The 11,742-nt window shown below is 35.1% G+C and overlaps 1 protein-coding gene across 1 annotated transcript; it reads right to left on the bottom strand.

Moving 5' to 3' along the window:
* Window positions 1-684: 684 nt before the first annotated feature.
* LOC138711630 (cytochrome P450 6j1-like) lies at window positions 685-10,736 on the bottom strand. The gene is made up of 4 exons (XM_069842761.1): window positions 10,691-10,736; window positions 7,309-7,530; window positions 1,983-2,246; window positions 685-854 (listed from the first exon to the last, which is right to left on the bottom strand). The coding sequence occupies exons 1-4, from the start codon at window positions 10,734-10,736 to the stop codon at window positions 685-687; spliced, it is 702 nt and encodes a 233-aa protein (XP_069698862.1).
* Between the last annotated feature and the right edge of the window lie 1,006 nt (window positions 10,737-11,742).

Below are 11,742 nucleotides of genomic sequence, written 5' to 3'. Positions count from 1 at the left end.
GCGACAGAAGAAGATATCAGATGACAGACGACATGAAGGTATAGGAATCATATGCGAAGACAAAGAGTAGCTAAGTCAGAAAATAGGAGAGATTAGAGAATGCTGGGTTTGCACTGAAAGATATGCCCTTGGGCAGAACACCATGTATGTATACGTAGAACTCCTTTATTTATAATATGGATCACAAATTGTCTTGCATTTTATTAATAATTAATCAATACTGTAGCGTATAACAGGCCACACAAAGGATTCTGTATTACGTATAATAAACTGCCACTATGGACAGAGCCATTAGCCATAGGATAAGATTTGAAATGCTACAAGCCTGTGTCATTCCAAAACTCTATACGAATGCGAGACATGGGCGTTCTGGAGACGTCAAATCAGCTGGTAGCCACGCGCAGTAGAACCAGCCGCACCAGCAATCTACACCACTGAAAATGTTCACCGCAGCAGTGAACGAAACGTTTGGTCACACAACCAACGGACCACGGCCTCATAGCCCGGAAAACTTTTCTCCTATTGACGCCGGCCGTGAAAGCCTACACTCTAATATAGAAATTTTTCGATTTTTGAAAGCCATCAGTATGAGTACGGATTTTTTCAACTGTGAATTGAATTTGGGATCTCAACCCAGAGTCTGTGGCTCCTAGTTTATATTTTAGTAGGAAGAAAAATTTCATCTTAAGCGACGATCTTGTTGAACTTGAGGTACACAGTGTCCAGTGGCAGGAGGAGGAACGACTTAGGATCGAACCTCAACGGTACAGGAGTCTCCTCGCAGGGCGCCACCTCGTAGCGAGACAGGATGTTGATTAGTCCAGACTTGATCTGCATGTAGCCGAACCGGATCCCTGTTGAATATTCTCTAATAGACTTGGCCTGGCTTTTCAAGGCCCGGACCTGAGACGAATCCTTACATTTAGGCTTACACTGGCCTATATGCGATGATTGTCCAAGTCCGACAATTGGCCTCGGTGGCAGTCGTGAATTTGATGCTGACAGATGGGTTAACCTATCTTTACCCTGAGAGAGCCACGTCCCATGCTCAGACGAGTATTTGATAAGCTGCACGGCCCCAAGCCCTTACTGTATCAGCATCGGAAACCCATACTTCACCGAGAGTTCACCCAAGTATGTAAGCATTTTTAAATTAATTGATTGTTCATACTTGTTATTTCATTAATATACTCATATTTTTGTTTATAATTTAAACATTCACGGTGGAATTTTTGTAAATATAAAATGCTGGACAGCGTTTGTACTTCCATTTGAAGTGAAGTCATCGTAAGGACTTTCATTTATTTTGTTTTAGAACGCCAATTTCGACTCTGTAGACAAGCTTGGTAAATACTTGACCACCGGGAATGACTTGGATACGTTGAATACAATAATTCATTCGAAAATTAGTGGTAGAACTGCTGGTGTTTGGAACCTCTAGCAATGACTAATATAAGCTTTTAGTATGAGATGAAGTGGTGTTCGATAATGTGTTATCTGTAATTTATAAGGGAATAATCGCATTTATATTCTGAATGCAGTAATTGTAATAATGAGACTGTTTCCTGCAACTCCTTAAGGAAGTGTTTAACAAATCCAGCAAAGATCCTTCATTGAAATACATGTTGCAAGAGGCAGAGATACTAAATAATGCCATGAAGCATTACAGGAAGCTTGTGACTACAAATTTTTCCCTAAGACAAAAGAACCACTGAGAGGGGTATGATTTGGAAATAGATAAGCCATTATAACAGCTGTAAAGCAGTCAGAAGCTTGGAGGAAAGTGACACTGTGGTGTCATCTGTCGCCTTCCAGAGGTGTGGCGAATGGTGCGTGATACTGGAGGTGATTAGTTTCAAGAACTGTAAGTTATATCAATTGTAAATAAATAAGTTTGTGTTCTTGATTATTGTGTTGCCACTAATTTTCGAATGACCCGTGTAATTACATAATTATGTTACTATGCCATGACTTTCACTTACCTATGCATTGACGCATCCCGTCTCCGAATGGAAGAAATGCCCGTCTGTGACGTGACTGCTTGTTCTCCTTCGAAAAGTTCTCCGGGTTGAAGGTCTCCGGGTTCGGGTAGTACTTAGGGTCACGCTGGATGCCCATCAGCGGGATGTACACGCCAGTACCTGCAGGTAGCGTGAAGGTGCCTTTCCCGGACGGATTGGGGAACTCGTAATCCTTCAGGCACGCACGGTCCAGGAATCCCAGATTGGGATACTTGCGCAGGGTTTCTGCAAGATATCGCACAAACGGTTAAAAACATGGCTGGAAAATATCAGAGATCGACACATTAAGCCGTCATTTTTATTTTGTTTGATCTGGATTGTTAGTTTGGAGATTAATTAGTAAATTGTGAGAGCGAAAAGCGCATTATTTCTAAAGACGACGAATTGAAATTTTAATAAACAGTAATGATTACATTTCCGAAGAAGTTGTTTATAATTAATCTGAAGTAGCTCTAAAATTGTTATTTTTTTATGAAACACAATATATTGGGTGGAATTTCATACGTAATCCTTAGGCCTTTATTTTGAAATAAACGACACAATTTTGCTAGTGATTATTCAGTGTCAGTAGAGGCCTGTAGCTTATAAGAGAATATGTATAAGATGGATTGTCAAATAGATTGGTGTAACGAATTTAATTAAATAGTATTTTCTCGCTTATATATTATTTTATATTGAATACTGGTTTACAAAGATGTAAAAACTATCATAGGAGCTACAAGTCAAATAGTTTTCATGTTTTTATTCTATTATATTTAACAGGTCTCAGGACTTCTTAATATTTTAACATATCAATGACTTTGTGGATAGAATTAATTAATTTTATATAAAAAAAATGTTACATATGTAACAATAAGTAAACACCTGAACTATTGGAAAACAGAAAAACAAAAACTAGCTTTAACATATGTCCTAAATTCTCATCTCTAACAATACATTAACAGGATTAGTGCATCATTGCTTTTGATAAGAAATAAGAATTTGACTTAAAATACAAATAACTAAAACAAATACTTCCTTTATGTCACCTTCGTCCAACATCTACAACTCCGTCACATTGTATATGGGACGAAGGTGATTCGGGACGGAGTTGAGTTTCATTAGCGAAACTTCGTTTTCCTGCATTGACATCACTGACCAGTCCAACTAAAGAATGAGGCATACAAAGCTATAAGTTCAATAAGTTATATAGCAAATATCACAGATTTTTTTAGTGACAAAGCAATTAATTGTAACAGACAGAGTTGGGAACAATAATTGTACGCATTCGAAATAAAATATTTAAAATATAAATTCTCTTTGGGTTGAAATATAATTTACAAAACGAGACGTGTCCAGGTGAGTACTAATGTTTCCTTCAAAAGCAGTATGCCGACTGACAGTGCTTCAGTCTGTGGCGGAGAGAGACAGACAAAAATAGTGAGACGGAGTTGTAAACTGAAGACAGATTTTGTCTTCAGTACCCCGCTGTACAAGTCATATTAAAAATTGTACTAACGTACTTTCTAATTCTTCAAACTGTTGTTAATGAAAGAAAATAAAACTAACTACTAACGTACTTTCTAATTCTTCAAAGTGTTGTTAATGAAAGAAAATAAAACAGTGCGTTTAATAAGTCGTTATATCCTAATTTTTCATACTCGTATACTATAAAATGTATTTTGAACCCGGTACGGAGCATGAGAATCACCATATTTGCTAGGTACCATTAATAATAAACAGATGAGCATTATTTTGAATAATTATGCGTGGGATAACAAGTGTAGTAAATGTAGTCTTTAATGATTTTCTTAGAATGGCGTTACCCCGAAGTTAAGAACCTGATAACTGACATTTTAATAAAATATTGTTTTACACTATGCAATAACTGGTATGTTCATATCTATTATGTGTAAAATTGTAAAGTTTGCAAGTAGTTAGGAAACGTTTGCAACGATTACTCTGGCATGGTGTTTGGTTTCTACAATTAGCAGTTTATCTTGCAATAATCTGATATGTGTGAATGTTCATATTTTTAGTGTTCGGTGATGAAATAGTAGTATAACAATGTATGAAAACAAGAAAAATCATGAGCATACGTAATACCTATAACGGTAGGCTTTATGCACACATTTTATATTGAAGTGAACAATATCAATAATAAGAGGTATTTTATTTATCGATAATATAAATGTATTAAAGCAGTGAGCCTCTACTTAATCTTATCATTTTGGCGATGGTAAGCGTAACAATGTTAAACAGGCTCTTATTTATAAGAAAATCTGTAATTATTTTGTGTATACAATCAAGATCGGGTTATTATATACCGGTAAATAACTGTTACAGATTTTATGATAACTTTGAGCCATCTGATTTTGTGGACAGTTCCGAGAGCTGGTAACCTTCAAGTGAGAAAGAAGATTCTGATGATCATAAAAAGTATCTAAGGCACTTGTAAACGAAAGCTTGATTATCCTGTTCAAATTACAGCATCGAAGGAAACTTCAAATATTTCTGAAAACAGTGAAGTCGTTCCTAGTCTTCGACTAGCCATGATGTAAATGACAAAGCACAAACCGCAGCGTGGTCCAAAATGTTTCACGTTTTAGAAGGCATAAACGTGATGAATCAAGCTGAAAAGAAAAATATAAGAAAGCGTTCACGTCTTGAAGGTAAATCATACACTGACAGTAAAGGGCGAATCGAAGCTGAAGTTTCAGAAGGCCCAGCTTGCAACTGTTATCTGAAATACTTCGAGTTTTTAGAACCAGATGCCAGAAAATCTCTGATTGACACCTATTATTCCTATCCTGATTATACACCCCAAAGATCTTTTCTTTGTAGTTGCAGCACACCCACTCAAGAGGCGCAATCCATTGTCCAGAAACGAGAAAAAAAAAGAAACTTCTCTTTCAAATATTCAACATCTATGGGAACATGTGAACTGCTGGTTAAATGATCACCTGATAAGCGAGAAAAACATTATTCGAGACCTAATCGCACATCAGAAATAGCCAGGCAACAAATTCATGATTTGATTAATCAGGTGCTAAATATGTTAGAAACTACACAAGGAAGCAGAATCCATATCGCCACTATTTATCTCCAGAATTAAAGGAAAAAAGTTGTACGATTTACATATACATTGTCACAAAACTGCCTCAATTCTAGCCTGCAATCTACCCTGTAAGAAGACAGCATGCAGCAGCGAAAGTACAAGATCTCAGAAAACTCTGTATCTCCCCTCTGAATATCTTGTGTACTCGTATTATGAAAGTATTCAGAGCTCATCGTCACCCAAGAAGCTCAGGTTCTCAAATCGGCCTCATCATATCTCACAAATAGAAGAAGAAAGTGAAGTAGAAGTGCCAGGAGACATGGAAAGCGATTCTGACTAAAGAACTGAGATCAGCGACACATATCAGGTTCTTGCATGGAGTAATCATTATTCAAGAGTTCCTCTTTTGACAAAATATTTAATTCTAATGTTAAACATTTGTGTTAATATTTAAGAAATTTTACGATATATTTCTATAATATTTAATAACATATTTACATAATTTATTTTCCATTTCAAAGAAAATGTAAGAATAATTGTTCAATAAAAACTTTGGAATCAAATATCTCAGAAAGTTACACTTGGCACTTATCAGGTTCTTGCATGCACCCACAGAACTGTAATTATTAGAGTTAAGACACACTTGTAGACATGTAATATACCAGGTCCGTCTTTACAGGGTTCTAATATACTGATATGTATTGTCAAAGACGAAGTCTCAGAGAGGGACAGTGTAGTCTACCCTGCTTTAACTTTTTGAGTTCAGTGTGTGTCAGAAGTGAAATCTGCGATAAAAGTGCAAGTAAATATAATATAGAAAATATCCCAAAAATATTCTTAAATATCACCTAAATATGGTAACATAGAGTGTACCCTAAACCACAGAAAGAAAACAAAGCCAATGTTAATTAAGAAAGACCTTCATGAATATAGAGCTTTTTTATATTTTTGAAAATTATTATTTGTTATATTAAGTAGGGAAATTTAATGCACATTATGAAACCAAAATATGCACTGATCGTGTTACGACACACTCAAGATAGACTTTAGTTCGACTGCAGTGCTTGTTAAAGCTGTCGCCGAAAAACACGTAACTCTGATGAACAATCCTCCACACTGACGTATTATACAACTAGTGAGATGGAGTGAACAGTGATAATTTATTAATATTGAAATTTGTAGAACTTCTTAGGCGGAACTTGTTTTATTAGGAAAAGTAAACATCAGTTTTATTCTGTTGGCAGTAATAAAGATAATTTTTCTCCATTTTTTCAGTTGTGCAACTGGTCAAGAATACCACTGGTGAGTAAAATATGAAATTTCCTTAGTTTTAAATTTTTATTTACATGAAATATGAGTTTTTAGCGCAATTTGTGAGCCAAAAATGTATTTGATATTAGTTTACGTAGAATTCAGTGTTATATTTATTTTGTGGAATATTCTATTAATCTCAGGGTTCTTTATCATTAATTTATTCGTACTTAGTTTCATCAGTTTTCTTGACTCCAAATTGTCCAGAACATAATAAGCAGGAGCAATGAACCATAATGGTTTTTTAATGAGCGGAGTGAATGTCCTTAAATGTAGTATACAGGTTGGTTCAGAAGGTGAGATCAGCAGGTGAGGAGATGGTTTAGGGCGACATTTAGAGCAGGAAAGTCCTTTGTCAGTTTTATTTATTTGCAACCGTTTCAGAGTTACAAGTCAAACATTTACTCACAACTAAGGTGACTTACAATATGACTAATTTACAGCACTTTATTGGAGCTGCTGCTCAAAAGTCCTCCGTTTGCATGCAAACATGCTTGGGTGCGTTCTCTTACTGCGTTGTGCACAAGATCTAACAGCCCGTTCCGTAGTCTGTCTGTCGCAGCTGCATTAATTTGCTGGAGCAGCTCTGTCTGTAATCTCCGTAGTGTATAGATTTTCTTTCATAAAACCCCATACAAAGAAGCCCAGAGGCGTTAAGCCAGGGGACCGTGCTGGCCAATCACAACATTTCACGACGTGTGTTCCATCAGTGGTGGAAATCATTCTTTGTAAACAAGCCTAGATCAAAACAACTGACGGAAAATAGTATTTATTGTCAGTATCATGAGATGTCAATTAACTGTTTGACCTGTTGTAACTCTGAAACGGTTGTAAATAAATAAAACTGACAAAGGACTTTCCTGCTCTAAATGTCGCCCTGAATCATCACCTCACCGGTTGACCTTACCTTTTGAATCACTCTGTATAGTATGAACTCACCTGTGACTACCATGTCCAGATAAGTCATCTGTTGGATGGACTCGTACGTAACTTGCTGATCATGTTTATCCAAAACTTCAGTTATCTCTGCTCTTAGTCGATCTTGGATCTCATTGTTGAAAGCTAATTCGTATAGCGCGTAAGTCAGGGTAGAGGATGTCATTTCGAAGCCAGCAAACAGGATGGAAAACGTAATTCCTACGAAGTCGTCGTCATTGAACTCTGTAATTACAAGTCATATTCAGTGTTGACTTCCAGATCACGAGCAGTAACTTGGCCAAGGTTTAAATGTACAGTGAATATCTACTTAATTTGAACACGGATGTTCAAATGAGGCAAGAAATTTCCTTGTAATCTTTATCTAAAATGTACAGCCTTAGACACAAAGAAATGTCCGCTCTTTGTAGCGTGAATTTGTCGAAGTCCACTTCGGGCAGCGCCTGGTTAACACGACTAGGAAAAGGATGTTTATTTTGAAACTAATTTACTCCTTGAATATATCTTCGTTATAGATTGTTCATAACACTTGACGTATAAACAGTCAGAAAAAGCACCAAAGAAACAAAACAAAGAAAAAATAGTAGATTCGTGCATAAGAAATTTCTTCACGTGTAAATCTAAGCTGTTACGGAATCAAGCGAAGTTTTTCGAAAGGGACTTAGTATATGGCAGCCGGTATTTTTTTTTTGTCTAAAACTATACATTGAAGACTCAATAAGAAGCTTCAAGGAAAAACGAGGGCTATGGAAATCTTGTTAGCGGAATACATGGAACTAGATTTGCGGAAGATACTACGTTTTATCAGATGCTTGGTAGATAGAAGTGTAACAGCTAAAAAAATAAAATAGGAAACAGAGAAATTAGAAACATGGCTGAAGGCACAAGACGAATCCTTTGCAATTGGTTGAATGATGTTAGAGTAAGAACATTTGAAAATAATAATTCGTTTCGGTAAGTAATGAGTAGTGTTTTAATTGTATGCGACGGAATGATAAAATGTCTTTTCCATTTCTTATTTTCTCATTAATTGCTAAGTGTGCACAGGTCATGATAATATAGTTAACTTGTTTATGTGAAATATGTATTATGGACAAAAAATTTATAAGGAAGAATATTTTGTGAACATTTTTTGCGAGTTTTATTACGGTATTCAGTAATTTCTAATTTTAGATGCTGTATTGTAACAAATACGATATCTAAGCGATGAGTTGTGACGTTTTGTTCACTGACTTAAGCACCAGATTCTCGAACAAATTAGAACGTGTTCATAATATGTATAAGATATGTGTGTAATGTTCGACGATACGATCGTATTTCACCATTTTAGAATCTTTATCTTGGCTCCGACTCAACGACCGCAGAACTTTACACTGTCTTTCTTTTCTATTTCAAATTCTGCGCACCTCAACCCCAAGTTAACTGTCGTATCGTCTTGTACATTTATGTTCCAATCATAACCTAAATACCTGATCTCAGATCATCGACACATTGAATGTACAGTACATCATAACACTTCCCCATACTCATCGTTCACCGTTTCAATTGCTCGTCATTGGAACTCCCTACCTCATATCTTAAGTGGCTGTCAGACATTTACTACTTCCAAATAAACTGCCTAGACTACGATCTTTCTTAAAATGTAATTTTTGTAACATATGATTTTTATTTTTAATATATAAATTTTCTCTATTTTAATAATTTCTTCGATTTACATTGTTGTAATTGTTTGAATTTTAGAATTACATGTAACTAAACTTGTCTTCATGTTGCTCTTATTCATTCATTCATTCATTCTGCCCAAGGGCAGGTCTCTCGCTCAAACCCAACTTTCTCCAATCTTTCCTATTTTCTGCCTTCCTATTAGTTTCCTCATATGATTCATATATCTTAATGTCGTCTATCATCTGATATCTTCTACCACTAACTCTTCTTCCGTTCCTTCTAGTGCATCCTTCAGTAGGCAGTTTCTTCTCAGCCAGTGACCCAACCAATACCTTTTCCTCTTCCTGATCAATTTCATATTATTATTATTATTATTATTATTATTATTATTATTATTATTATTATTATTATTATTATGTACTGTCAGGCTATGAGAATATGACAATTGACAGACTGTGCCTTTTGTACTTGTATATATATGTTACTTAATATAAGTTAGAAAGCTTTTACTAAAAACTATTGAAACAGTTGTATGCACGACGTACCCAAAACCTTTAGCGGACTCATCCTATATTTTGAGCGCTGCTTACACCTCGTCAAGAAACACTGAATTCGACCGCTAAACCCTTATTTTGCGTAATTGATGCATAAATAGCTATTATATTATTCTTATACTGGAGAAGTGGAAAAGAAGACCTTATGACTTTAACTCTGCCAGTAGAAATAAATCTATAAAATAAATAAATAAGTGATGCTTCAGGAAATGTATTTAATGTACCATAGTTTAGAACTAATTTGTTGTTTGACTCTCACTTTTCGCGTAATATATTGCATTAAATACGATATCCAAATGTTAACATTATTTATGTATTATATTCAGTACGAAAAATATTTAGATGAAATATAAATTTATTTCTACTGTACATTGCACAATAAATTGATCAACTGGAGATTTTCTTTAGTACGGGTAACATTTCCAGCTTCTTAGATATATTAAAAGGACTTTAATGTCATAATTGTGCATATGATTTTTGTGTATGTATATGTGAACGGGAGAGCGAGAGAGATATTAATGTAGTTTAGGTTAGAATCAGTGCTGAGAAAAATATGGTGTTTACTTAATTTGTATTCATTCATAAGAAAATTTACGCAATATATATTTTTTTAAGTTGTGGTAGTGATATTCTCAGTTCTGCGTACTCAAAGTTCTGAGTATTTTCTGATTTTAATTTCATTCTAGACATAGCCAGTGGACAGTAATGATCAGAAGAAGATTCGTTTAAACATAATATTATTATACATCCTGGTCACACACTACAACACTTTATATCGCTTAGAAATATACATACTCGTAGTTATAAAGCCATTTCTACATATCCAACTGAAAAATCAGAAATTAAACACACTGGAACAGTAAAAATAATACACACACAAAAACACATCCACAACACATTCTCAATACACAACTAAATTCCAACACATATCCTATTTGATCTCACATTACCATAAACAACGCACAAGCAAAACAAATTAAAGGAGCAGTCCGCGATAAGATTCTAAATTTGAATTATTATTATTATTATTATTATTATTATTATTATTATTATTATTATTATTATTATTATTATTATTATTATAGGCTGTTTACCTAAGTGATACTTGGATTGCGTTTGTCACATTTCTCTAAGCCTTTCAGTTTGCGAAATATTAAAGGTCTTACTGCAAGCTCTAACATCACAACCACTGATCTCTTCATAAGCCTGCATTGTAGTTCCGATTAACATATTGTGTACAACGAGTAAATACATATTTACATGTTACAGTCAGTTATTATTAACATACTTAGGACCTATCACATGCATATACTGTAATAATAATAATAATAATAATAATAATAATAATAATAATAATAATAATAATAATAATAATAAATAAGTATTGTGCCCATAGGCAGATCTTTCACTGCAAACCCAGCATTCTCCAATCTTTCTTATTTTCTGCCTTCCTCTTAGTCTCCGCATGTGATCCACATTAATGTCGTCTATCATCTGATACCTTCTTCTGCTCCGAACTCTTCTCCCGTTCATCATTCCTTCCATTGCATCGTTCAGTAGGCAGTTTCTTCTTAGCCAATGACCCAACCAATTCCTTTTCCTCTTTCTGATCAGTTTCAGTAGCATTCTTCCTTCACCCACTCTTTCCAACACAACTTCAGTTCTTATTCTGTCTTTCCACTTCACACGCTCCATTCTTCTCCATATCCACATTTCAAATGCTTCTATTCGTTTCTCTTCATGTTTCTGCCCTGTACAATGCGACACTCCACACAAAGCACTTCAGTAGTCTCTTTCATAGTTGTTTTTCCAGAGGTCCACAGAAGATGCTCTTTTTTTCTGTTAAAAGCTTCCTTTCCCATTGCTATCCTCCTTTTGACTTCTGGCTGCAGTTCATGTTACTGTTTATAGTATGGGTACATCCCAAGTATTTGAAGCTGTTCACTTGCTCTACTGCCTCATTTAGAATTCGCAAGTTTATCTTCTTCATTTTTCTTGCGAAAATCATGGTCTTCGTCTTGTTTGCTTTTACCTTCATCGCATACTGATAACAGCTACCATTTAGCTCCAGTAGCAGATCCCTTAGTATCGTCTCCTCTTCTGCTAACAAGATCATATCATCAGCAAATCTTATGCACTTTATTCTTCTTCCTCCTACTTTTACCCCTCCCATGTTCTAAAAACAGTTCTTCACCAAATCCTCCAAGTAGATGTTGAA

The sequence above is a fragment of the Periplaneta americana genome, chromosome 13 (assembly GCF_040183065.1).
Source record: "Periplaneta americana isolate PAMFEO1 chromosome 13, P.americana_PAMFEO1_priV1, whole genome shotgun sequence".
In the NCBI taxonomy this organism is placed as follows: domain Eukaryota; kingdom Metazoa; phylum Arthropoda; class Insecta; order Blattodea; family Blattidae; genus Periplaneta; species Periplaneta americana.
This window is presented reverse-complemented; position numbering and strand designations above follow the sequence as displayed.